The 25,424-nt window shown below is 41.7% G+C and overlaps 2 protein-coding genes across 4 annotated transcripts; one reads left to right on the plus strand and one right to left on the minus strand.

Annotated features, from left to right (window-relative positions):
- Positions 1-306: 306 nt before the first annotated feature.
- RB195_006365 (uncharacterized protein) lies at positions 307-15,862 on the plus strand (the record flags this gene model as incomplete). Of its 2 annotated transcripts, XM_064179408.1 has the most annotated exons (29): positions 307-421; positions 1,349-1,441; positions 1,501-1,547; positions 1,606-1,639; positions 3,160-3,320; positions 3,408-3,560; positions 3,700-3,837; positions 6,494-6,596; positions 6,702-6,790; positions 8,497-8,663; positions 10,732-10,858; positions 11,323-11,457; positions 11,511-11,639; positions 11,689-11,828; positions 11,894-12,123; positions 12,230-12,398; positions 12,473-12,652; positions 12,719-12,791; positions 12,899-13,054; positions 13,109-13,204; positions 13,272-13,396; positions 13,461-13,587; positions 13,644-13,731; positions 13,842-13,960; positions 14,163-14,250; positions 14,805-14,907; positions 15,301-15,442; positions 15,519-15,653; positions 15,722-15,862. In XM_064179408.1, 29 exons carry the CDS (start codon positions 307-309, stop codon positions 15,860-15,862), a joined length of 3,603 nt encoding a protein of 1,200 aa, XP_064036365.1. The 2 variants fall into 2 exon arrangements, with proteins under 2 accessions (XP_064036365.1, XP_064036364.1); XM_064179407.1 differs by having other exon boundaries at positions 1,349-1,446; positions 1,501-1,639.
- A 1,123-nt stretch (positions 15,863-16,985) lies between these two features.
- RB195_006366 (uncharacterized protein) lies at positions 16,986-24,301 on the minus strand (the record flags this gene model as incomplete). Of its 2 annotated transcripts, none has more annotated exons than XM_064179409.1 (3): positions 16,986-17,119; positions 17,301-17,397; positions 24,233-24,301. In XM_064179409.1, 3 exons carry the CDS (start codon positions 24,299-24,301, stop codon positions 16,986-16,988), a joined length of 300 nt encoding a protein of 99 aa, XP_064036366.1. The 2 variants fall into 2 exon arrangements, with proteins under 2 accessions (XP_064036366.1, XP_064036367.1); XM_064179410.1 differs by lacking the exon at positions 24,233-24,301 and adding an exon at positions 19,697-19,762.
- Between the last annotated feature and the right edge of the window lie 1,123 nt (positions 24,302-25,424).

The raw sequence follows: 25,424 nt of genomic DNA on the forward strand, positions 1-25,424 counted from the left end.
CCACCCATCGCTGCAGTTTGCGATGGTCCCACCTCAGTTACAACTGTTTCCTCCACCGCGCCGTTTCGCGCGCGTACGCAAATACACTGTGCCTCATGTCGTTCTGACCCTACCATATAAATCTGACTCAGTCCTGCTTCATGCTTCAGCTGTGATGTTTAAAAACACAGTTTTCATAAAGTGGATAAAGTGTAAAGTTTTAACACAAGGATGAATTAAAGATTACTTAACCTACTACATAATTGCGGACAAACACAGGAGTGTAACCGTAGGACGGTAAAGAAGCTCCATTAGATATTTCCGCGAATGCGTTCGAGACCGGAGACGCCAATAAGCCTCGACGAAGCCACGCTTCAATCCATTCCCTCGTTCATGGAGACGCAACCAACCATCCTAGATGCTCTCTTACCCGCAGAAGGAGGTACGCGATCACAAGAAAATATGAAAAAAAAGAGTATGGTAGAGTCAAAATGAGATGAAACACGGTGCATTTGCGTAAGCGGTTACGCTCAAAGCGGTGCGTGGGAGCGCAGCGGTCAGGATCGAGTGAGGACCCCTGCTATCACCGTTCATTGCTGCGGTTCGCGATGGTCCCTTCTCGATTCCAACCGCGCCGCTTCGAGCGCAACCGTTTACGCAAGTGCACCGTGTTTTATGTCGTCTTGACCCGACTACGCACGCTGAAAGTCATCGAGACTACTGAGTCAAACAGAACAATGAAAGGAATAATCTAAAATCACTAGCCCTAGTACGTGCAGTAGGCACGCACTATGGATAGAAATAGAGCATACAGGCATGTACTATGGAGCATACACACAAGATTTGAAAAAAAAAAACTTAAGATACTGTTAAGAAATCTGTTAAACGTAAATTAAGTAAAGTGACGCTGAGCAAGACGAGCATAGATACTGAACAAATTTTGTATTACGTAATTTTTAATAGAAACTGGTGGGAAAGGTATTACTAGGCTACCTCGTTTCGGATCACCCATCTTCGTATGTTATATGAATGAGGCGATTTGCACTAATTGTGCAAATTCTGTACTTTCCTATCGGCTTTCACCCTGTTTCTTAATCAAGCATTCCCTGAGCAGCGGATATGCTTTCTCTCCAGCTTTCGTAACAGGTAATACTCGGACAAAATAGGAGATCGTTCCCTGCTTGAGGGAAGAACATATACGGGCTCATATCGTGGAGCAAAAGCAAAGTTGAACCGAAGTGCCAGAGAGCTCAGCTGATTGACGAAGGTCCCTTCGGACTTCATACGCTACCGCATCCGTGCTATGGCACCATTGGCGGCCTCGTTTCGATGCAACTCCAAATTGTTTTCAAATGTTGAGCGCGTGTAGGTCGCAACTTCACCAAAAGCTTTCACCCAATTCGATGTTTGAACAAAGTGTCAATAAATGTATTCGTACGTATGATCTGTGAAAATTCTACTTGTAAGGTCTTTGAGACGTGTTTAATCTTCGTGTTCATTTAGTACGAGTAATACTTTAAGATGTCCACAAAGAAGCAAAGTTCGCTGTTTTCGTTCTTCACGCCGAAGTCTGGAGGAACGCAATCAGCCTCGGCGAAATCCTATTCAGTTAAAGAATCTGTGAAGAAGGAAGTAATTGTTAATGAGGACATTGAAGAGGGTAACATTATTCGCTGTTTCATGTGCATGTTTTCTACCCCATGTGTATGTAAAGGTTATGTATGTGGCATATTGTTTTTGTTTTTTCTTGAATATTGTTTTTGAGTTGCGAATTGCTTGACGCAACATGCATAACGGTATAGTTCATTTCCCAATGAAGGGTTTATCGTTTAAGTAGGAGTATGTAGAAGATCGCTCAAAATTCTTTTTTTTTTATTCTCCAGTACGCTTTATCTTTTTCCCTTTCGTTTTATTTTTCATGTTTCCTGACGCTCAGGTGGGAAAACGAGAATTGTCGTCAGAAAAAGAGGACTCGCGCTCCTTTCCCTATATAAGGTCATTCCACCAAAAGAGAAAGAATACCCAGAGGAACATTTCGTCGAGAGGACCCCACAATTACTCAATTCACAATTCGAAAAACATTTCTCACTGTCTTCATCAGCAAACAGAAATTATCATCGCTTGCTTGAATCACAATTTTTCCAAAGAATAAAAAGTATAATACCATTTTTGAGCTATGCAATTCATAACAAGCTATCTTCGTTTGGTTTGAGACACTGATATGGGGACCTTTGTTCGCATTTTTATTCTGTAATCCAAAATAATGTGGTATTGTATAATTCCTTCAATCGTTGACAATAAGGGAAACATGTTTTCAAATCTGAAATTTTCTCTACTTCGTCTTGTGAAATACTTTCCCATTTTGCTGGTAGAATTTCAATGTCTCTCTTCCAAAGCTCACTTCTCTAGAACGGAAAGCTTTAGTGTTGTTGAAAAAAAAAAGAAACAAATTGTTCGTGGGATGAATCAATTCATCTTTTGTTTTGGGAATTGGAAAGTAGGGACTTAGAAGTTTGGTGATCTAGTAGTTTTCAGTAAGGCATTCACTCCTGATAGGACAAGAATAAGCTACATGATTTGGAAAGAAAACAAACCATCAGCCTATACCTCCTTTGCTTCACTTTTCCGTTACGTGGCTGTCTTTCATTTCCCGAGTTTGGAAATTTGTTTGCATGCTTATTCTGATGACGTTGTTCGACAGCGGCCCCATCCGCAAAAGCTTTTCGCCATAGGAACAGCGTCAAAACCTTATCAACGTTAGAGTTCACAATACTTTACTGACCATCAGAAATGATATTATTTCTGGTTGTGCGAGAAACGACTTTACCAAGAGACATAGACTGCCTAATGTAACGGTTTGACTGTGGGATGAGGGATGACATGATCATGAGTTATAGTTATCGAGACAATAACTATCGGGAAAACGTAGTTGAGGGGATGGGCACTCACTGGCGCCCTTATTTATGGGGGCTCTATCTTACTTTTTTCTTGTAATTTTAAGTCTACATGTCATAGATCCTCTAAGACGAATGATTAGGTCTTAGGGCCCCGACTGGTTTACTTATTTACTTCCAGAAATAAGCAGCGCCACTGAGTTTCTCCCTTCGCTACCCCATCTACATTTCACCCAACATCTTGCATTTTACAAGCACCTGCTGATTTTTACGTTAATTATTTTAGACTCTCGAAGGTTGAAACGGGTGAACAACGAGGATGACTACTCTCCAATTGCTCGTGGTAAAGTAACTGTCAAGAGGAGAAGGGTAATCGTTTCTTCTGACGAAGAAGACAATGTGGATGAAAATCTTTTAGCGGTTCGAACACCACCTTCGACATTACAAGTATGCTTCGATTTATCTTCTTCTATGGCCGTCATTGTATCTGATCCACTTTTTCACTATGATTATCTCATTTTTGTTCCTACATAGATTACTACATCAACTCCGGTTTCTCTGGCTCCTAACATATCTACACCGAAGACTGCGCGCGGATATCGACCCCTGAAAGAGTGTTCTACTCCGATGTCAACAATGCAAGCTGAATCCTTCATTGACTCTTTCCGCGTTTGCGAGGAGGATATGGTATCTGCTTTAGTTTTGGCTGTCGTTCGTAACTGTTCTTTTGCTTCTTTTTCTCCTAGTTCAGTTTCCTTTGCATTTCTTTAGCCTGTCTTGCAACATGTTGTAGCGCTGAAAGTGACACTTCATAACTTTCTTCTAGGATATTTCTGCGGCATCCGTTGACACACTAGATAGAACGATATATCAGGTTGATCCTGCCAGTCGTAGATTAAAAGATGATCAGTTACCCATGACGAGTGATGAGAAATTCATGCACGAAACGCTGCCCTTTTTGAAGGTAAGCATTACTCTTCACTGAAAAAAAAGAATTGTTCCTAGTTTGAAACGTTCCAAAAGAGACAACGAAACGAAATTGTAATGATTGGTTCATTCAAATGCTCATGGCTGAACTGCGATAAAAGCTTTATCCATCTTTCGATCCTTAGTCAAGATTTTGCCATGTATGAGGTGTTTGAAATATGAGTCCTGCAGGCTGATTCTTGTTCGGCTAGAAGAGAACAGTTGAAATCCCATAGTGTATGTGAGAGTTATTTTTCTTCGCTGCATTAGCTTCTTCGTAGGGGAAATTCATTCAAAATTTGCTAGGCTGGGATAGTAAGGTTATTGACCACATATTGAGGGCGAATTTCACATCTATGTTTTGTTTTGTTCTGAAATTTCTTGGGTCCACTGCTGGTACATTTTCACGTTTCTACGTTGTCCATGTACTGGCCTGCATGAATATTTCTCCCATCTCCCCATAAGCGCTTTTAACTCTTTGTAAAAATCATGCTAAATGCACTAAATTTGCATTCTAAATAAAAAAAAATATATTGGCCAAAAAGAAGGCCACTAGGGAAATCGGTCAGGTCAATATCTGATCTAGAGATGAGACCATAACCATATCAAAGCTCGCCTGTAAGGTATATGAAAAGCTTGGAGTCAGCTACCCAAATGACGTTTCTGCAGAGAAAGTCTGCAGGAACAAGTGCTAGAAGTGGGCTAGAGAACCTCGTTTAGTTAATGAAGCAATTGAAAACAGCAGCAGCAATGGATAGTGGTAGTTGAGAGCCTGAGGGGCCGACGTGCTGTGTTTTTGGTCGCTGTCGTTGTGACATCGCTTTTTGCATGTCTTCTTTTTAAGTATTTCGTTCTGTGTTTTATATGTTGGCTTCAGGATCCGACCTGTGGGCGACGTCTCGGTACATGCAACATGGTGAAAGTGTGATCCAATCAACAATATTCAGAGACTGGGAGCGAGACTTTTAGGTGATCCTTTCCACCTCGCAAAGTGGAACCATCGAGATAAAAAATAAGATTGGCAAATACGATAGAAGAGGGAGACATTTTGGAATGATGACGAACACTATCTGGAGAATGAAATGAGGGGGCAAGCGCAGGAGAGAATTTTTTGTGTCATTTTCTGAAGTCTAAGTGATAGTGAAGAGAGGGTCAGTTATTTTCGAACTCTATGTGGTAAAAGTGAGATATGCTTTATAAATATTCATTTTATAAATATCACAAATGTTACCAGAGTAGCTGGTGTATGGTCAGGTCGAAACGATGTGAAGCACGCTGCAGTTGCGTAAGCAGCCGCGTTCGAGCCGGCGCAATGGAGATAGCAGATGAAATTGGAAAAATCGTCGCGAACTGCAGCGATGAATGATGCTAGCAAAGGCCCCTCTCAACACTCCATCGCGTGGCTTCGATCCTAGCCGCATATGCAGCTGCATCGAGCTTTACTTAGATGTGAAACGAACATGTACCGGACAAACATACTTTTGTTCCCGTATATTAAATCCATCAACATATGTGTGATGATTTTTATCATTTTTCTCTTTTATATCGAATTTCCCGCTTTTCTAAGTGGAAAGGATCACCTAACAGTCTCAATCTCCGAATATTTTTGATTGAACCAGATCTTCATTAAGTTGCATGTATCGAGACATTGTTCACAGTTGTTAAGACATAACACAGAAGGGAACACAAAACAAGAAGAAATGCAGAAAGCTGGCATCACGGTAACAAACGAATCGAGCAAGGGAAACAACCCAGTCTAGCTTTCTTACGTGTACTGGGTATTCATTCCAAGCACACTAGTGGATAGTGTGCTGGGCCGAATACCTCACTATCAACAGCAGCGCCTGCGCTTTACATGTACCCTGCACATATGTTTTGACATGGTTGTTGTATCACTTCCGGATCACGTGCTGAGCTGACAAAGATCCCTGGTCGGAGCTTTTATCAAGTGTGATGTGAGCACACTGGATTTGATTTGTGGTTTGGCAGCACGTCTATGTAGATATTTTGTTAACTAACCGGAGGCTTTTGCATGCAACGAATTTAATTGCATGACTTATAGTCGGGTTAAAACGATATGAAGCACGGACAGTTGCATAAGCGGCTGCGCTCAAAGCGGCGCGGTAGAGCGTATCGGTTGGAATTGAGGTGGGACATCGGGAACTGCAGAGATGAATGGCGATAGCAAGGATCCTTACACGATCCCAACTGCTACGCTCCACCGCACCGCCTCGAGCACAGCTGATTACTCAACTGTCCTTGCTTCATGTCGCTTTGACCCGATTTTTTTCTTCGTTCTTTCTTTCTGGAAAAGTAGCTTGTTAAGCGGTTTCTTCCTTTCCGAGGAAAACAGTGCTAGCACCGTACTGTCTGTAGTGTAATCTCGCATTCAGAAAAAAAAAACATTTTTTTATATCCACATAATACCTAGAATTTTGTAGCTTCCTTCTTCTCGTATTGTTAAAGTGCTCTTCATTATGACTTGAGAAGCGTTGAATTACCTCTTCTACGATTTGGGCGCTTGTGTTTTTGAACGCCTGTTGTGTGCATCCCTAAATTACATGGAGCGGTAGCAGTTCTTCCTGAAAGCAGGAAGTTATCAGCAACAGCTGCTGTCCACATGAAGAAGTTGTTAACTTAATACTACATTGAAGCCAGATAAAATTCGTGACGCGCAAGGTCATCGTCCGAACGAAGACGACTACGATCCAACAACGCTGTTTGTTCCAGCCGATTTCCTGAAAGGGCAAACTCCTGGTATGTGTTCATATTGTTTTTTTTTTTGAGTGTTTAATCACTCTTTCCTTATTATTTCCGGTCATAAACAGTGGTGGACAATCAAAAGCAAGAATTTCGACACAGTCTTGTTGTTCAAAGTTGGGAAGTTTTATGAACTGTACCATATGGACGCTGTGATTGCTGTGGAATGTCTTGGCCTTACCTTCATGAGGGTTCGGTTCCTTTCTGCTTAGTCTTATATAATCGTTTGTCTGTTTTGAGCCTAGGCAAATGTTAACGCTTCAATAATAATTTTAGTGAGCCAATATTTAATTATGAATTAATGTTTTATCTGTCCTGCATAGTAACAGAGCAATAACATTACGTAGGAGTTCTGCAATTCTATGAGCTCATTATGATGTGTAAAATGGAGTATGGCAACAGCTGCACATGTAAATTTTTAGTTGGCACTCATTTTCTCTTCTACATTCCTACTGCTGTATGTATAGGTCAATAGATGTGTTCGAGTTCAGGCGCTGTTTGCAATTGCTGGTTCCGGGATGCGTTGAAACGTTCCCTGCAAATTAGCAGGTTGTCTTACCGACAGCGACTCCGTTAGCAGTGTGAGAATTTTTGAACACCTCTTCATCTTGCCACTATACTGTTTTAATGGAGCATAAGCTTCTGATTTTTGTCCATCTATTCTCTTTCAAACTCCACTCTCTGCCCCTTTCGTTCTTCTTACCGTCAGCTGACGATGGCTGCCTTCTGCTGATTGAAGTCACTATTATCACAAGGGACACATTCAGAAGTGTACGATCTTGTCTCCGGAAATTGAGAAGTTTCGCTTGCCCTGCTCTTGAAGCGTTAAAAAGAGTTGGGCCTTTTCACGTAGACTGATGGCGTCGCAGATTCTTCTTGAACAATGAAGCAACGGTGAGATCATCTGCTTGCAAAGGTCTATCAGACGATGGCCAGTGTCTGACGTTTGCTGAGCTAATATCATTTCGAAACACGTCGAATTCTTGTTAGAGTTCCATCTGTGTTTTTCGATCGATTCTGATAATGACCGCATGTTCGCCATCCATATTGGACATCAGCGTATTCAGTTCACTCTGGTGAGGTTGAACGAAATTCCTTCTCTACGTTGTAGTTGTTCCTCACTGCTATTGCACAGCCTCCTACCTTCTCCTCATCAGCATCATTGCAGTAGGTGGTGTAGTTAATGTTACTGATGGCGGAGCGATCAGTATCGAAACAAGATCAGTATCTCTTACGCGAGTTTTCTGCAATGCAGAAAGCAGTGCATGCAAATATCGCAGCATTTTGGACATAGTGGCTTGTTGAAGTTCATTCGACAGCAGGATGTGGAAAAACGTGTCGGACAAGAGCATCTTCATAAATAGGATAGTCTTGGGAGCATACGGGCTTTTTTATTTTTATTCAAGTTGTATAGCTAGAACGTTCCGAAGGCATCTACCCAGATTCGTAATTACGTTTAGTGAAGTCAAGGCTCACATGCAGATAAAAATCAGGCTTGTATGCGCTTCCTTTGTATATATGTGTATATATACATACATATGTACTTTTCTGTATATACATATATATTCCTATTCATATTTATTATTATTATTATTATTATTATTATTATATATATATATACTCACGTACACATGTATAAATTACCAAATAAATAAAAATAAATACAAATACATACCATTGATGAGACTATGAAGTGAAGGATTCGCAACACCTCGGGGACCTTATGCGACTGACATATCTTTTCGGTGCAAAGATTTGCGCCAAGTCAAGCGCACATCACACCCGCTGAAACAATTGTAAGGCCTACACACATGTGCATATATATATATTAATATATTAGTATATAAGTATATATTAACATGCTTGAACCCATCACTTTAACAAAAAGTTTTTCTAGGGTTCATTTGCCCATGCAGGCTTCCCGGAGCCAGCTTACGGCAAGTTCGCTGACCAGTTGGTGTCCCGCGGATATAAAGTTGCTCGAATAGAACAGACGGAAACTCCGCAACAACTGGAAGAACGAAATCGTACGGCAAATGGAGGGAAGGAGAAGGTAGTGCGAAGGTTAGTCATTCCGTACTAACCAAATCTTTAAAGGCATCACTCCACGAATCTGAGGTCGTACGGATTTCAGGTGGAGTATTCTTATAAGGGATAGTGGAGTATGGAGAGGAGGGTGATTACGCCCATTTCTTCCTAATTGCCGTAAAGAAAAGCGGCCCGGAAGATGCGGCGCCGCACAATGCTGGCGCGCTCCAGTCGAACTCCCTGTAGAAAATAGTGCGCCAGAACGGCCGAAGCCGTATCTTCCGGGCCGTTTTTTTTACGGTAATTAGGAAGAAATGGACGGAATCACCCCCTCTCCATAATCTACTATCCCTTATAAGAATACTCCACCTGAAATCTGCACCACCTCAGATTCGTGGGGTGATACCTTTAACTAGTCTGAGCGATTCGTTGGAGACCGCATTTTGAGCAGCATGAATAATCCGTGCCTTTTTTTTTAATAATGCGTTAGTAGAGAAGGAGTTGTGGATAAGGCTCCAAATATTAAGATTGTTAGCAAAATATACTACTAAGCTTTCTGCTAGAAGAACAAGAAGGTATAAAACTAGTTGAGTAACTAATAAGCAGAAACATGAACATTTACTGTGATTTTTCTACATATACCGGTTAACTGCAAACTGTTGGAGGTTTGATTATGAGAAAATACCTTGCTTTTGTGTTGCTATCTTTGATATTTCAAGTCAACCAACTGGAACCTGTCCTGGAATTGAACTAGATATTGGCTGTTATTGTAACGTATCTCTCCAACTACTGCCTAGCCCTCTTTGGTGCGTGTGTCATCACAGCAGATGCTACCCTTTAGGTCACAATTTTAAAGGCATCACCCCACGAATCTGGGGTGGTACGGGTTTCAGGTAGGTTATGCCTCTACGGGGTCGTAGGTTGTGAAGAAGAAGATGATTTCGTCCATTTCTTCCCAATTGTCGTAAAAACGGTCCGGAAGAGGGGGCGCGCACAAGGCTGGCACGCTCCAATTGAACTCGTTGTAAAAGATAGCGCCCCGGAACGCTCGAAGCCTGGCCGTTTTTTTGCGGCAATTAGGAAGAAATGGACGGAATCACCTTCCTCCCCAAAATCTACGACCCCGTATAGGCATAACCCACCTGGAATCCGTATCACCCCAGATTCGTGGGGTGATGCGTTTAAATGAAGTACATAGCTTTTTTTAAATTTCAGCCGCACATTTGGAAAGATGACACTGCCGAAAATCTTGAGGCATATATGCGAAGAAAAAAAAACAGTGGATTCCACACGTTCTTAGTGGAATTTTTTTTGACCAATAGGAGGGAAATCGAGGATGATTTCTCGATCTTCATTGTTTTCAATATTTTAATCACACGCCGTTTATTTGAATCGAGAATTTGCAGTGTTTCAAGGAAAGAGACCAGGTTGTGATAAAATATGTGAAAAAATCAGAAATGTGTGAGTAATCTTAAATGGAATGAAGTAGAAAGAGTAGTATTTGGTGGAAGCACATACTGTTTTCGTTGTAGTGGAAAACAGTCTTTTCAGCTATTCCGTAGTAGTTGGTTACTAAGAACAGTACTTGCCTTTGAGAGTAATAAACAGTCCAAATTCTGAAGTAGAAGGCACCAATAAATATCATCTGTATGTTCCAACGTAAAAATGGCTGTTCTTCTGCGGTTTTCCCGCTTTCACTCATTGTTCTACAAGAAAAACGAAAGTAAATAACACCACCGTAGCAATGAGACCCTTTCTTGTGTGACGAAACCATCGTCACAAAAGCAGAGAAAGTAATAACTTCTGGAAAGGTGGGGCTCCCTAGAGTCAAATCAGTCTCTGTTCGAGAAGTATTTCCCTACGAAAATTCTAATTTCATTCCCCATTAGCTCAATGTCTCGTTATCATTTGTTTCGATGCTATACTTCTTGTAACTCTGCCGGTGATTTTCTTTCTCTTATCAACTACTCTCTTCATAAGATCGAAAGACGCGAGCGTTGACGTTAGGAAATCCGTTGCCAGATCGCTCGCTAAATATTTTTCTTTGTCTGATTTTGGAAGTCAGATGTTTTTCTCACTATACAGTGTGATACATTTCATTCAGGGAAGTGTGCCGCGTTACTACGAGTGGTACTCGCACGTATGCCGTGTTGGATGGGTGTAACCTTTATGGAGGAGAGACAGATAATGGAGAAACCCAATCAAAGTATTTGCTTAGCATCAAGGAAATGGTGAGTATGTTATTGTGTTATTTTTAAAATCTATCTATGAAGCCCCTATTCCTTATGAACATTCGTCAGAAGGAATACGGATTTCATACATAGATTTTTAAAGAGAAAATGTTTCTTGTCATATCCATAGAAGAGAGACCCGGCTAGGATCACCAACAAAATATGTGTACTCTCCGCTGAATGTGTTCAGCCGGAAAATTGCAATTCGGACAAGTCACGGGGAAGTGAGAATTTGTGTCAAACGGAGAAAAAAAGTACGTTGCGCAATGTCGCACCCTCACACGGTTTAACACATTCGCCGGCGACTGTGTAGGATTCATTTTGTTCAATTAAGAAAATCATGGTAACCCGTTCTTCTTTCTCAGTTTCATAGAAACGGGAGCGGCGCAGAATGAGTCTTCTCTGTTTTCACTGCGCGGAATATTGATTTATGTTCTACATTTTCTGTTGATTTATTTGTACAGGTTGAAGGCAATGTATCCTCATATGGAATCTGCTTCGTAGACACTTCAGTAGGCAAGTTTATCTTGGGAGAGTTCCGTGACGACGACTACAGCTCGTACTTACGCACGCTCATAGCCAACTTCACACCTGTACAGGTAGCGGTCTCCATAGGAATGGCGTTGTTTTTGAGATCATTGGAACTTTGCAGGTAGTTTTCGAAAGGGGACATCTTTCTGCGTGCTGTAAGGCGATTCTAAATGGTGTACTAAATTCTGTACAAAAAGAAGGATTGTCGCCAAAGAGGCAGTTTTTCGATGCGGAGGACACACTAAAACTAGTAAGAAGCTCTGATATAGATTAATCGTTCACATCTCAACCGTTTTCAGTTGGCCAATGACAAGTATCTTGGAGCTGATCATCACACATGGCCGGAAACATTACGTAATATGCTAGTCTCGGATTCGGTTGTTGCAAAACCGAGATTGGACTCATTGCTTGCTCTAAGTGCGCTTGGAGCAGTGTTATAGTGAGTTGCTGCGAAGCTAGCAGCAACTGCTGATTTCATTACTCGAGCTGATGTGGTATTTTCAGTTACCTGCAGAGGTGCCTCATCGATGTAGATATGTTCACCATGCGTGATTTCACGGCCCTGGAACCCTTAGAAAAAAGCTTTAAATTAGATCGCGAATGGACAAATCGGCAGATGATTTTGGATGGAATAACAATTGAGAATCTGAACCTTGTTCCTGGAGATAGTCGAGATACACAAGCAGCGTCGCTGTCACTATACAGCACAGTAAATAAATGCCAGACTCCTTTTGGTTTGTGTACTTTCTGCTGCTTACTGGTTCTTGTGATATTTTGATAATACTTAATTGATTTTGTGTTCGGTCTTATTGAAAATTGAAAAACTCACTTTCAAACCAGGTAAACGACTTCTGCGCCAATGGATATGTGCGCCAATATGTGACGTAAATATTCTGAAGGCTCGTCAAGAAGCGGTCGAGTGGTTGATATCTCCAGCTGCTGCGCGATTTAATGAAAAAGCAAGCGAATTGCTTCGAAAGATGCCAGATTTGGAGCGGCTTTTGCAAAAGTATGTTGTTGATGTCTTTTTTTTTACTTTGCTTGAGTTCTTCGCACTGACTTATTCTGTACAAATACTTTCAGGATTCATACATTGGGGCTCAAATATCGCGCTGAATCCCATCCTGATAGTCGTGCAGTTATGTTCGAAGCAGCGAACTATAACAAACGCAAAATCAAAGATCTTCTCACCACACTAGCAGGTTTTCAAGCTTGTTACGATCTTATTATGGTTTATGACAAACTACGACAAGATCAGGATGGGTAAGTGGTAGAGGAAAAGATATCTGCGCGTCAATATCTCTGCTTACCACAATCCTTCACTTTCAGATGTTTGCTGCTTGACCAGTTTCTTGGATTAGACGATGAAGTGGATCTATACACTCATTTGGAACACTTTGCTGTAAGTTTTTTATGTTTCTGCCAAACTCACTTCTGTAGTCAACTTCAAATTTCAGGACTATCTATTTCTTACAACAGCTTTTCTTTCGAATGTTCTGCAGTTTTCAGAAGTCTTTCAACTCTACCGTAGCGGAGAAGGAAGGAGTGATTGTTCCACAAAAAGGCCACGATGAAGAATACGATAATGCTTGTCGAAGTGTAAATCTAGCGATGCAGCAATTAGATCTTTACAGGAAGGAGCAGGAAAACAAACTTCGGTGCAAGGTTATCAACATATACGAGATGATGAGCGACCACATAAAATAGTATTTCTTGAAGATCAGTTATTTCGGCAGTGGAAGAAATAGATTCCAAATGGAAATACCCGAAAACGTCAGTCTCCCACATAGCTATGAAATGAAGTCTCGCAGAAAGGTGCAATTTCCTTTTTTTTTAATCTGCTGCTGGCAATCTGCTTTAAAGAAGTTTTAAATCGGTAAAGGGATTTGGCCGATATACAACAGAAGAGCTCGATGATCTGATCGAAGCTGTATTCAAAGCTGAGGCCTACAAGGACCAGCAACGAGATGACGCGACGCGAAGAGTATTTTCTGATTTCGATAGTCGGTTAGATTCTTGACCTCTGTATAAACGTAGGAATCTAGATCTATCTTTATCTTCCTATGTTAAGGCGGCCGATTTGGTCTAATGTGTTGGGTCGCATCGCGCAGGTGGACGTCTTACTCTCATTGGCTCGTTATTGCCAAACATGTGGGCTTGCGGTTTGTCGCCCTCAGTTTGTCAGCAATGCAGAGAAGGTATTCGTTCTGTTTATTGACATTTTTTGTATGTGTTACTCTTGCAAGTTCTTCAGCCTTTCTTGATAATCGAAGAAGGGTATCATCCATGTCTGGCTGTGAAACTCCCAATTAATGAAGCAACATCAGCCTGCACTTACATAGGTGGAGCCTATGACTGTATTTCTCATATTATTCTTCGAAACTGGCATGTTCTAACGAATACGTAACGTTGTTACGAATTGTTATAATGATGCACCAATGAGCATTTTCAGCGAATGATTCATTGCTGGGTGGAGATCATCCTCCAACAGTTTTGTTGACTGGTCCAAACATGGGTGGGAAGTCCACGCTGATGAGACAAGTGGCCGTTCTGACCGTCCTCGCGCACATGGTAATGAGCTGTAGTAATACGTGTATTGGAGAAATGGAAGGTTTCTGCGTCGCTTTGTAAAAGAATTCGCACCGCTCTGAATGAAGAATTTCGTCATTGCTTATATTTTTTCTGTTCGAAACACTTCATTCGTTGCCAGTCACTGTTGTCAAATTAGCCATTAAGTTGTAAGCAATGCTGTTCTATACCCAGTTAAATTTAGGGTTCTTTGGTACCTGCTGGTTCGATGCGTTTGTCTCCGGTGGACAGAATCTTCACCAGAATTGGTGCAAACGATCGTATTACATGTGGTAAGTACAAACATTTTTCCTTTTTTTCTTGAAAAAATGCTCTGGAACATATCGATCAATTTGAACATCTTGCTGAAGATAACCTGTCAGAGTTCTGGCGATCGCTCCTTTTGTATTTAAGTAGGCATTGTGGTAAATGTTCGATGTAGGGTTCTTTCCAGCAGTTGTCAAGATTGGGGACTTAGTTCTCACGAATGGCATTAAATGCGTGAAATACCTCTATCTAAATCCCACTCTTTGAGCACCAAGCGTTTCAGTTTACCCGACAAAGCAAGTCTTTGCACCCATAGAAGTGATGATGAGAAGCCTCCTACAGTGGATCATCTGTAAAGATACCTGACACTGCAACCGTTTTCACAATTACGTAGAAAAGAGTAGAAAAAATCCAAAACAATCGACCATCACATAGTCTGTCCTATTGCATTCTGACGATATGACAGCAATGCCTAGTAGGAGCTGAGATAGTTTAATAGTATTATACAAGAGATTTTCCTGACACACCAACACACGCACAGTAAGCAAGTTACTAAATAACACGACAATTTGTTTTCCAGCTCAATCGACATTTTTTGTTGAGCTAAAGGAGACTCTGATAATCTTGCGAAATGCGACAAAGCACTCTCTTGTTCTCATTGATGAATTAGGAAGAGGTACAAGGTGGGAAACATTTACTTCTTTGTGTGATATAATGAAAGCGCATTTTTTCCGCGTTTTTTCTTTATTCGGAGAAAACTTCTGTTGCTGAGAACGTTCAGGCTGTGTGAAGACCTCATCAAAGTCGCAGTCGCAGTCAGTTTGAACGCTCGAATTCTCTCAGTAGAGTGTCTAAGAAAGTAGCTCCCGAACATCACAACTTTACTGTTGGGTGTCATGCATCTTCCAAGCGCGCTGTTAGTAGGTATATATGCGCAAGACTTTAGCCTCTCGTGCTGTCCAGAACGATGAATGAAACTTTCGAGATTTATTTTAGATCTTAAGAGATCTTTTGCGAACATGTCAACATCAAGAACGTGACTAGACTCAAATGGATTTTAATGCCAAAGATTTCAGCACTTTTGATGGCACCGCTATTGCTTCTGCTGTTTTATCGGATATATCTCGGCGTATCCAGTGTCGTTCATTCTTTTCGACTCATTACCACTCACTCTGCAGAGCAGCTTCAGTTAACCCTAATGTCACTCTAGCACACATGGTGAGTAAACAGTAAGTATATTCAGAGCTGAAGATAATCAAATTAGAGCAGCATCTAGTTTCAACTTCGCTTACAGGCATGTATGGTAGAAAACGAGAATGAAAGTAACCCAACTGAAGAAAGTGTGACCTTCCTATATCGCCTCACAAGCGGTGTATGTCCTAAATCTTATGGCTTTTACGCTGCTCGTCTTGCCGGAGTGAGGCTTGAGGTTAGTCGCAGTTAGCTTCCATTATGAAATAAGAAATGATGAATCGGAATAGGTAAGTTGTGGTTCAGGTAGTGAAAGATGCTTACAATGCAAGTGCTATGTTATTTGATTCTGTAACTCACAAGAAGATGGCAATTGCTGCGGTCAAGGCAGTTGCACGTGCTGGTGGATCCTTAGAGCAACTGCGTAATATGGTCGAAGCTTTATGAGAACATAAGTTTATTTACATTACTTACTACTATCTACTTTACTTGTACTTGAGATTTCGGTTTGTAAATATATTATCATAAATTTTCTTTTCACCACGAGTTGCTTTATCATGTTCACAGCAGCGTGTGTGATAACGGATGATAAATACATATGATGTTTCTAGTTGTGCATTCATTTGGTTTTTTTTTTAAAGGTGAATCATATTTGCACTAACTTTGGAGCTATCGCATAATTGTCCAGTTATACACGCTGTCTTGCATGTGCTTAATTCGTTGGTGTTGTTCTTCATTCCTCTATTTTTTTTTGCTTAGAACGATATAGTGTTGTGTAATTTGATCTTGAAGCTATGAAGCTGTTGAACTTGTGTGAAAATTTCTTGACGCAATGTCGTCGGATACAACGCATATAACCTTTTTCAACTTCTCCACTTTGTAGACATAGAATATCTACAAAGTTATTATTGCTGCTGTATCAAAGTTCAAACACAAGGGAGTGAAGAAGGTTTTTTTTCTTGCAGAGGTCCCTTCTCTCTTGTCTTAAAGGCATCACTCCACGAATCTGAGGTGGTATGGATTTCAGGTGGATAGTAGATTATGGAGAGAAGGGTGACTCCGTCCATTTCTTCCTAATTGCCGTAAAAAACGGCCCGAAGACACGGCTTCGAGCTTCCCGGCGCGCTACTTTCTACAACGGGTTCGATTGGAGCGCGCCAGCCTTGTGCACGCGTCGCATCTTTCGGGCCGTTTTTTTTACGGCAATTAGGAAGAAATGGACGGAATCACCACCCTCTCCATAATCTACTATCCCGCATACGAATACTCTAGCTGAAATCCATGGATCCTCAGGTGGAGTAATGCCTTTAAGCACTCTGAAGACGAAAAAGCCGAAACGTCAAGCAGCTAAAGTTTCGGAAATAAAGGTTCCATCTAAAAAAAAAAAAACTTCGTACACACACTACTTGATAAAAGAAAAGAGCATGCCGAGGTTTCAAGGAACGAAAATGTTTTTGCGCTACGCCGTACATTAAATTTAAAAGCAAATTATAGGCTCATCTTCATTGGAACATCCCACTATAAGCTCATTTATGACTCTGAAGGTGTGGTAGCAGCGTCCTTCAGTTACCTATCCCTGTGGACACATCTGAAATCCAAATTGAAAAATGTCCAACCCGCGACGTGGCCACTCTTTTTTCAGTAGACTCTTCATGTTCCGTTTCCACACGAGTTTTCCTATTGTGTAAAGTGCAGGTTGTCCGCCTGTCGAACCCGAATTCTTATGTAAAAGTCTAGAGATCGACAAAACTTCAGTTTAATTGTAAATGCACTTCAATGGTCACAAACAAGTTGGTTATTTAGAACGAAAATGTCGCTTTTGTTTACTTATTGGTTTCTTTGCATTCCTAGACTTAATTCCTACTCTTAGCATAATCATGCTTACTTGTGTTTCTGCATACGTTTCTGACATGAATGAACTTTATCTGCCGTCCACCTGGATAATGTGCTACCGAGCTGACGCGATGCAGCTGCAGGGTGAACTAAATGATGCTTCAAGGAACGTATCGAGACAGAAGGGTCTCGGTATTTTTCAGCAGTGCGCCGAAGCAGCAGACAGACCGCCAGTGTTCGTCTTCGCCACAGACTTCTTGCCTCGGTTACACGTGGTGCCACGTTATGGTCAAACTCATTACAACTATGATTGTTTTTTTTCGCGGTACTCTTTTTAGTGCCCTGCTCCACCAAGCATAATACACAGAGTGGTGCGCAGTCGCGCGAGTGTAGCTTTAGCTACCTAGTCTTCAACTGCAGACAGTTATACGTTGGGCCGAACATGTTTAGCTAATTGTGACAAGAGGAATCACCGTTCAAAGGTAATCATCAACATTGCTTGAAAAGAAGTTGGTTTGTGGGGTAGGTGTTTGTAGTAATTCTATGAAAATGAATTGCAAAATAAAACTTGATAGGCGAAGTGGTAACATTTGCTGGAATCGAGCTACTTTTGTAACTTCGCCAGTTTGCTGAAGCGGCAACAAATACGTCTTGTTTCTATTTAAAAAAAATGTATTCCTCCTTAACTAAGAAGTTTTGGACCGTATAGCTGGAATCTACATAATTTAGTGTTTCTCGCGACATCTTGAAGAACACAAGCCTCTACTGCCGATTTTACACAGCTAGTGTGCAACTGCCTTTAGGAAGTATATAAGACGTCAATTTAAAAATAACTCCGGTTAGTGTTGCCGTTTGTGGTGGCGGTTATGAACGAAGTGAAGTGGCCGCTTATTGCGTTTCTTCGTGGTCGAACGCAATCGAAATTGGTCCTTGACCGTTGTGTTGTGCGTGCTTCGAATCAGTGGTTGAAATGATGGGTGTCTTGCCGCGCGGATGTATAACGTACTATATTCATTATACGTGAATGCAAACGTCAATTTTTATGTTCCCTCGGTACGGTTGTGCAACGTTACACGACTGTTCCGATCTCGGAACACGACAACTGATAATTTCTAATGTTTACTGATGTTTCTGATGTTGCTATACTGTCTCCTCCTTACCGGCCGTATGGTAAGGAGGCGGCGTGCTTTTATCTAATGTTGCTGTTGTACTAGCCGGAGCAGACCGGCAATTATTCTGTGCTCTTAACTTCATTGCTCTTCTTTTAATAAACATTACTACCGAACCACCGTTTTCTGTCTTGGGTATAAAATCCCAAATTATCGTGAGCCATTCCACTCATGCGCACAACGGCAAATGTTTTGCCCAAAACTATTACTATATCTATAATTAGAGCATATGAGCCTCGTTAAGCATGGGAAATATTTGAGAAAAATCAATGGGTAGGTTTATTCGATGCTTTAGGAGCAAATGAATATTATATTCATGACCACGAAAGTGAAAACTCATGGTAGAAAAACTTTATTGTGTACGTAGTAGAAATACGTGAAAATCGAAATCAGATTAATGCTTAAAAACAAAAGAATATTTCAAGAGAAAGTAACCTATAAGCTGCACCCCGCCCCAAAGCGTCTGTGTGCAAAATCGGTCCATACCCTAAGCTGAAATTTGTATATGGAACATACACACAGAAATACACACATACACATACGCACATAGACACACTGATTTTCTGTTTCAAATACAGATGGGTATTCGATGAATCAGAATACGCCAACAAAAAACAAGCAGAAAACAAAAAAGTGCAACGAAAGACCACGTGTTCCTTTCTCTGCCAGACCATAGGGGTAGCCTCCGTTTCGCATTTATACAAATGAATCGCTACCACTCTTTATCATTTTTGTGAGATAGTTGCTGCTCATGGCATCCATTTCGCAAACTTTTCTCACCGAACGTGAACAGAAAGTGCCACGTTAGTAGACTTGGTTCGCAGTTTAATGAAGTACTGATTCAGAAAAGCTTTTTCTGCACAACCAATGCGAGGTTTGCGAAAACGACAGTAACCCTTACCAAATCTATGATTTTCTTGTCACGGCCCTCATGTTCGTAAAAATCCGCTCCAACAGTTGTTGACTCGCACCTGTTTCGCGTCAAAAACAGCAGAACTGAAGGAGTTCACGAGCAGCAGCCTGCAGTTCACATCTATCACGCCCTCAATTTGGAGTCAATCGACAGTTCTTTCCCTAAAACTAGGACTCCTCGCCTTAAGCGATCTCAGTGAAAGGCCCATGCACTCAAGTCTACGCAAACCATGTAAGGAACTCCATACCATTCCCTTCGCTTTCAAGATGCATGCAACCAGTTTCAAGAACAAGAATTGAAGGAGTACAGTCGAATTCGCGCAGGTAGTGTGATTGCGACGACTACAGTGCAACGATACCGTCTTACGTCTTCACACTTTTCTTCGATACCCGTTGGTTGTTTACCAGGCTTTACCAGGCATGTTGTCTTCATCGACTTCTTAAGTACGAGAGAAGAGCGGCGTGTAGGTTATGTTTGATGCATGTTCTTACAGTGAGTCCCTGTTGAAGCAGACTTTCCAGTCGTGTGCGACTTGTAATCAAATTTTGCGCGTTGCTGAGTACTATAGTGATGGTTATTGGTAACTGCATATTTGTTGGTCTTGCTCAGCACACATCCATATATGCAGAAAAGTTATGAATAAGTCATAGATCAGAGATAAATCATACTACCGACTACTGACTCCATGACTTCCACATGGGTCAAAAATGGCTGTGACAAAGTTTTTGGTATTATTGTCGACATAATATGTGAAGACAGTGTACAAATTCGTGCGGTGGTACTCGAGTACTAAATTTTCTAACTGGAGTTCTCGTAGGAAATCCGTGGCGTAGTCTATCCGTGTTTGCTAACTGAATCCGAGTAAAATGTAGTCGAGCGGGGCACTCTGACGAACCCAAATCGAGCTGCTTTCCTATTGTATTTGGTGTCATTCTTGGGAATAATGGGTGGGATTGCAGAGTTGCATAATGGGTGGAACTTCCTGACTCTTCGTGACTTCACTCAGGTTACTGATTACCACTTGGCTGGAGCCTGCGTCGAAGTCGAAGGAGGAATTCGGGGAATGGCTCGCTGTTCGTGGATTGGCAATGGAAGGAGTGACTTTGCCCCAATTGTAGTGAACTCTCGGTAAAGTCGCGAAGCAGGCGAGCCTTCATAAAGGCTAATCCAATGGCCCTTTTAGGGTCACCAATTTGCGAATAAAAATCGAAAATTTGTGAATAGAAGTTGTTGCATGCATACATAGTGATCGCGGATTGCTATAGAATTTATTTTCGGTTCTTTTTTTTCTTTGGAAGTAACATATGATATTACGTAGTTATTTATTTCTCGTAAACCTGTTCGGCATAAAACGTAGTTGGACGTAGTGGCCACTCAGTGGCGCCCTTATTTCTGGAAGTAAATGACAAAATCAGTCGGGCCCCTAAGACTTAAGCATTAGTCTTAGTGACATGACATGACTCCTGTGACATGTAAGCTAAAGATACTAAGAGAAAGAAGTAAGACAGATCGTCCAGAAGTAAGGGCACCACTGAGTGACCCCACCACTGCATTTTCCTTTTGTTTGGAAGATTTGGTAAAGTTAAAACAAGTTAAAGAAAGTAGTAGTTCCAGCTGTCTTCCTTTTTACTTAGTAGCTTCAACCTACATGTCGTGAATCCTCTAAAACTGATGCTTAGGTCTTAGGGCCTCGACTGACTCAGCTATTTTGTGCTCCATGACCTTTTTCGCGCTCTGAATGCAGCCGGCACAGAAGTACACGAATGACACTAAATGCAATAGGAAAATCAATAGATTTGGGTGCGTCAGAGTGACCCCAACTACATATTACCCGTAAATCCTCTTTGATGTTCAACGGTGTTGCTTTAGAAGCACATTCCAAAAGCTATGCAGCAAAAGGATCTACTGGTACCTTGCGAAATTTTCTGGTAGCTTTAGCTCTTGCGGCTAGATCGCTGCAGCGACGAGTTCTTTCGTTAATGTGGAGGGATAGACTAGAAAAAAATTGATGGTTGTGTACTCTATGTGTGAACTGTGTAGAACTTATCTCTAAGAGAAGAATATCTGATTAGATATTAATTACAAGTGTAGTTATTGTTGTCACTTGACACTTCAATGTAGATAACAAGAGGCAAAAGGCTTGTGCAAAGAGAGTGCAGTGCATGATCACGAAATGGAGTGACTTTGTGTGGAGCAAGAAAGAAGCTGGAACTTGAGAAGTAGATGAAAGTTACACCCAAAAAAAGCAGTTCCTGGATTGATTTCTGAAATAGAGGTATACCAATGTGTATCAGCAATGCAGTGTTTCCTTCAGACAAATATGGTTGTCCGGCCCATCCTTTTAGATGATGAAGTGACAGTAATGGGAAAGCGCATTAACCACAAGGGAATAGCTTGGAGTCCGGACCCTAAAAACGTCGAAGCTATGGAGGCTAACAGCTCTACGAATTACCTCGCTCGGTTTCGCAGCACGAGTACATGATCACGTTACGCATTAATCTAGCTTGTCCCAGATTTTCCACTCACTAGTTCTCATCCTCTCACTTATATCATGCGGTGCTTGGCATATTTGAATATAGCTGAATCATAGCTGAACGTTTCTTCTTCATTCTCAATTCTTTTGAAATCAATGGCTATGGAATACTGCATTGTATGCTTGCCTGTTCAGAGCTACTCATTCATCCTAACTACTTCTTTTAGGTAACTATTGGTACATTTCCAACAGTTTTCTGAGCAACACTTCCCGCCACGTTGGCAACTTCGCATCAAGAGTAAAAGACTGGAAGAACTGGTAACGCTCTGGAAACACATGTGAGTTGTACCGATATTTATACGGTCGAGCCACGTTTTGTCTTTCATTTTTATGTATTGTACAACTAATCCGAAAGGACAGATTTTCTCACTTTTATCAGGCCACATTTATGGTGTTGATGCTGAAGTAGGAAGCTGATAAGCACTTTCTATACTTCGGGGCAGAGATTAGTTGTGCGACGTACACTTTTAATCCAGATGTCCTTTTGATCTAGTGCAACGAATCATTTCTTATAGTTACGTGGAACTTGCCATGCATTTGCACCTCTCTGGGAAAAGGAGAACTCGCTAGCTATTGCGCATATTTGAAATCCTCCCTGCATTAGCACTGCAATTGTTGGTATCGTAAACATTTGTGGATTTAGATACGAGTATAAAAGGTTGTCGATCAAACCTACAATGCTTTAACTATCAATCTTATTGTTTGTTTTTCTTAATGTTGGATCACTTTTGTATTGATTTGTGGCGAGCGATCTACATCACGTTTTAATTACACTTCATGTCTCCTTTTTCTCGGTGGAGCCTTCAGAGTATTCCTTTGTTAGAAGTGCTCTATCCCATCTCTTCACAGTAGCCTGAATTTCCCTTTAGCACGCAGAGAGGTGATTCCGTTCCTAATTGCCGTAAAAAACGGCCCGGAAGATACGGCTTCATTCGTTTTGGCGCACCATTTTGTACAAGAGGTTCGATTGGAGCGCGCCAGTCTTGTGCGGCGCCGCATCTTCCGGGCCGTTTTTTACGGCAATTAGCAAGAAATGGACGGAATCACCTCCCTCTCTGTAGTCTCCCATCCCGTATACGAATACTCCACCTGAAATCTGCACCACCTCAGATTCGTGGGACGATGCCTTTAAAGGCAGCACACCACGGAATTGTGGCTGTTGGGATCCCTCTACGAATGGATAAGATTACTGGTATGGGTCACGAATATGAGCAGGAACACGCTCAATTCCATCTAGTTCTCCAGAAAAAAAAGGCCTCTGGAATGGTCTTATCGGAGCTTTCTCTCCTAGGAGACAACTTATAAAGTGTCCTGTCTGCGAGAGCAGGCACAGCGTATGCCAGCGAACGATGTAGACAGCAGCCCTTTCATTGTCTGTTTGCTCTTGTGGACGTGCGTTTTAAAATGTTTCGTAGGAGGGAAAAGTGCGACAATACCGTTTCTGACGACGCTTTTCGGGATAACCAGGGAGGATTGAGCGTGGTCCATACCGGTGAACTACATCGCTAACCCTGCCATTTTGTAAAGAGGTCACAACATCATCACATCCTCCATTTCGTGGTTTGCTCCATCCAAATGATGTTTAACACTTTGAAGAAATCTTGAGCACATTCCAGGATTTCCTGTCATCAAATAGCATTGTCCGTTGTCATTGGCAACTCTTTATGTCTCTTTTCCATTTGGACGTGGTTTGGATCTTCGCGGTTTTCTTGTTGAAAACTCTTTTTAATCTTCAGCGACTCCCTCTTTTGATAGTGAAGCCCATTTCGCTGGTTTGTTGACTGCCCAATCACGCACTTGCTTGTTATGTATAATGCTCGCATCCTTTCTCGCAAGCGTTCACACCAAAGACGAAGTATCATGTTGTTCTGACGAGTTATTTAAAGTGAATCGCTTTCTCTCGCGGTTACCAAAACAGATATTTTTGAAAATATTTGACGGAGCTCTTTTCCTTCTTTTAACTCCTTTTAACTCCTGATAACTTAGAATGATGTGAACATCAGCATCATAGTGATAAAAATAAGCATCTCAATTCAGATCACATGTAAAAGCAAATTTGGAAAGACAATTTGACTACAGGTGTGATGCTGTGGACCGGACACTTTCAAAGTAAATTTCTTCTTTCATTTCTTCAACGTTTGTCCCGTTTAGTGGGGGTCCGTTTTTCTGATAGGTGACACCATTTAGCCCATTGTTGGGCTTGATCAGGGTGGAGGTTCATGTCACTGAATCGTGTCAAACTAGCGCTGTCTTCTTCGTGTCACTCGATTTCCGCATACTTCTTGGTATACGCTGATCTCACACCCGGTAAAGCGTGACCGTATTATTGAAGTTTAATGCATTTTCTCGGTTATGGGAACCGTGCCTACCTCTATGGCGGACATCTTCATTGCGGATGTGGTCGGGACGAGTAACACCATATCGAGCACCTCAGTCATTGATCGTCACTTCAACCAAGTAACAAATACACGAGCGAGTCACTTCACGTGCAAGGCCGCCGTCGAATGCAGTTCGAGCCGAGATACTTGAACTCTTCAGTTTTAGGGAGGTTGATGTCGTCAATTCTGAAGATGTCAGACTCCTTTTCATCAGTCGTCATGTGCTCTGTATTTAAGACGTTGAGACGTAGCCCAAACTTGAATTTGCTGCTGTAGTGCTTCTTTTTCTTGAGAGGCTAACATGTGGTCTTGGCGTAGCGTAGCGACTATCGTCCAGGCTTCAGGAGTTCTCCCGTTATGATATCGATGACCATGACGGAAAGGAATTCTGAACTCTGTTGTAAACCAACGGACATGGGAATTCCGTCGATTTGTTCCCCGCCTCTTGCACTCGACTTCCTGAGTCAGCATAGAATATTTGGACCCTGGTTGATATAATTAGCTCATCTGAAACAACATGTTGTCATAGATCCCACCAGATGAATTCATGTAGAACACGAACGAATGCTTTCTCCAATTCAAAGAATGCAAGATGCAGCGATTTTTGCTCATCACGCTGCTTCTCAATCAGAAGTCACTTAGCATTGTTGGAATCGGAGGTCGACTGGTTACCCATTCTTCTTCCGGATAGACATTGTCGTGCTTTGTTAACAGTTCACGGGCGATTTTTTGCTTGCTGCCCAACGTGGTTCAGAAACAATTTTAGGCAGTTTGCACAATTCCAACTTTGTGAACTCTTCAGTTCTACCCCCAGATAGTCTGAACCTGTCGCTCTCCCCTTCATTCGTTTCACCTGATTTAGTTTCGTCAGCGGATTCCTGGTGAACTGGTTTATGTGAGGACGAATCTCGAGGAATTTGTAGATACAGCAACTCTTCTGTTGAAATGCTTTTGAATTAAAGATGGCATCGCCTGAACATATTCTTCCGGTCCATTTTCCATTTTTGCGATTGACTCTGTAGAACTTCTCAAAATTCTCGGTAGCGCGTATGGAACCTGCTCTACTGTAGTGGGCAGCTTTCGCTGCGTCACTGCTGCCTCTCTTTTTCGCCCTTCCCGTAATTTTGTCATTTTTTCGACGTCTTGTTGCTGAGAAATGCGTGGTAGAGGTGCTTCTTTTTTC

The sequence above is a fragment of the Necator americanus genome, chromosome I (genome assembly GCF_031761385.1).
Source record: "Necator americanus strain Aroian chromosome I, whole genome shotgun sequence".
NCBI classification, from domain to species: domain Eukaryota; kingdom Metazoa; phylum Nematoda; class Chromadorea; order Rhabditida; family Ancylostomatidae; genus Necator; species Necator americanus.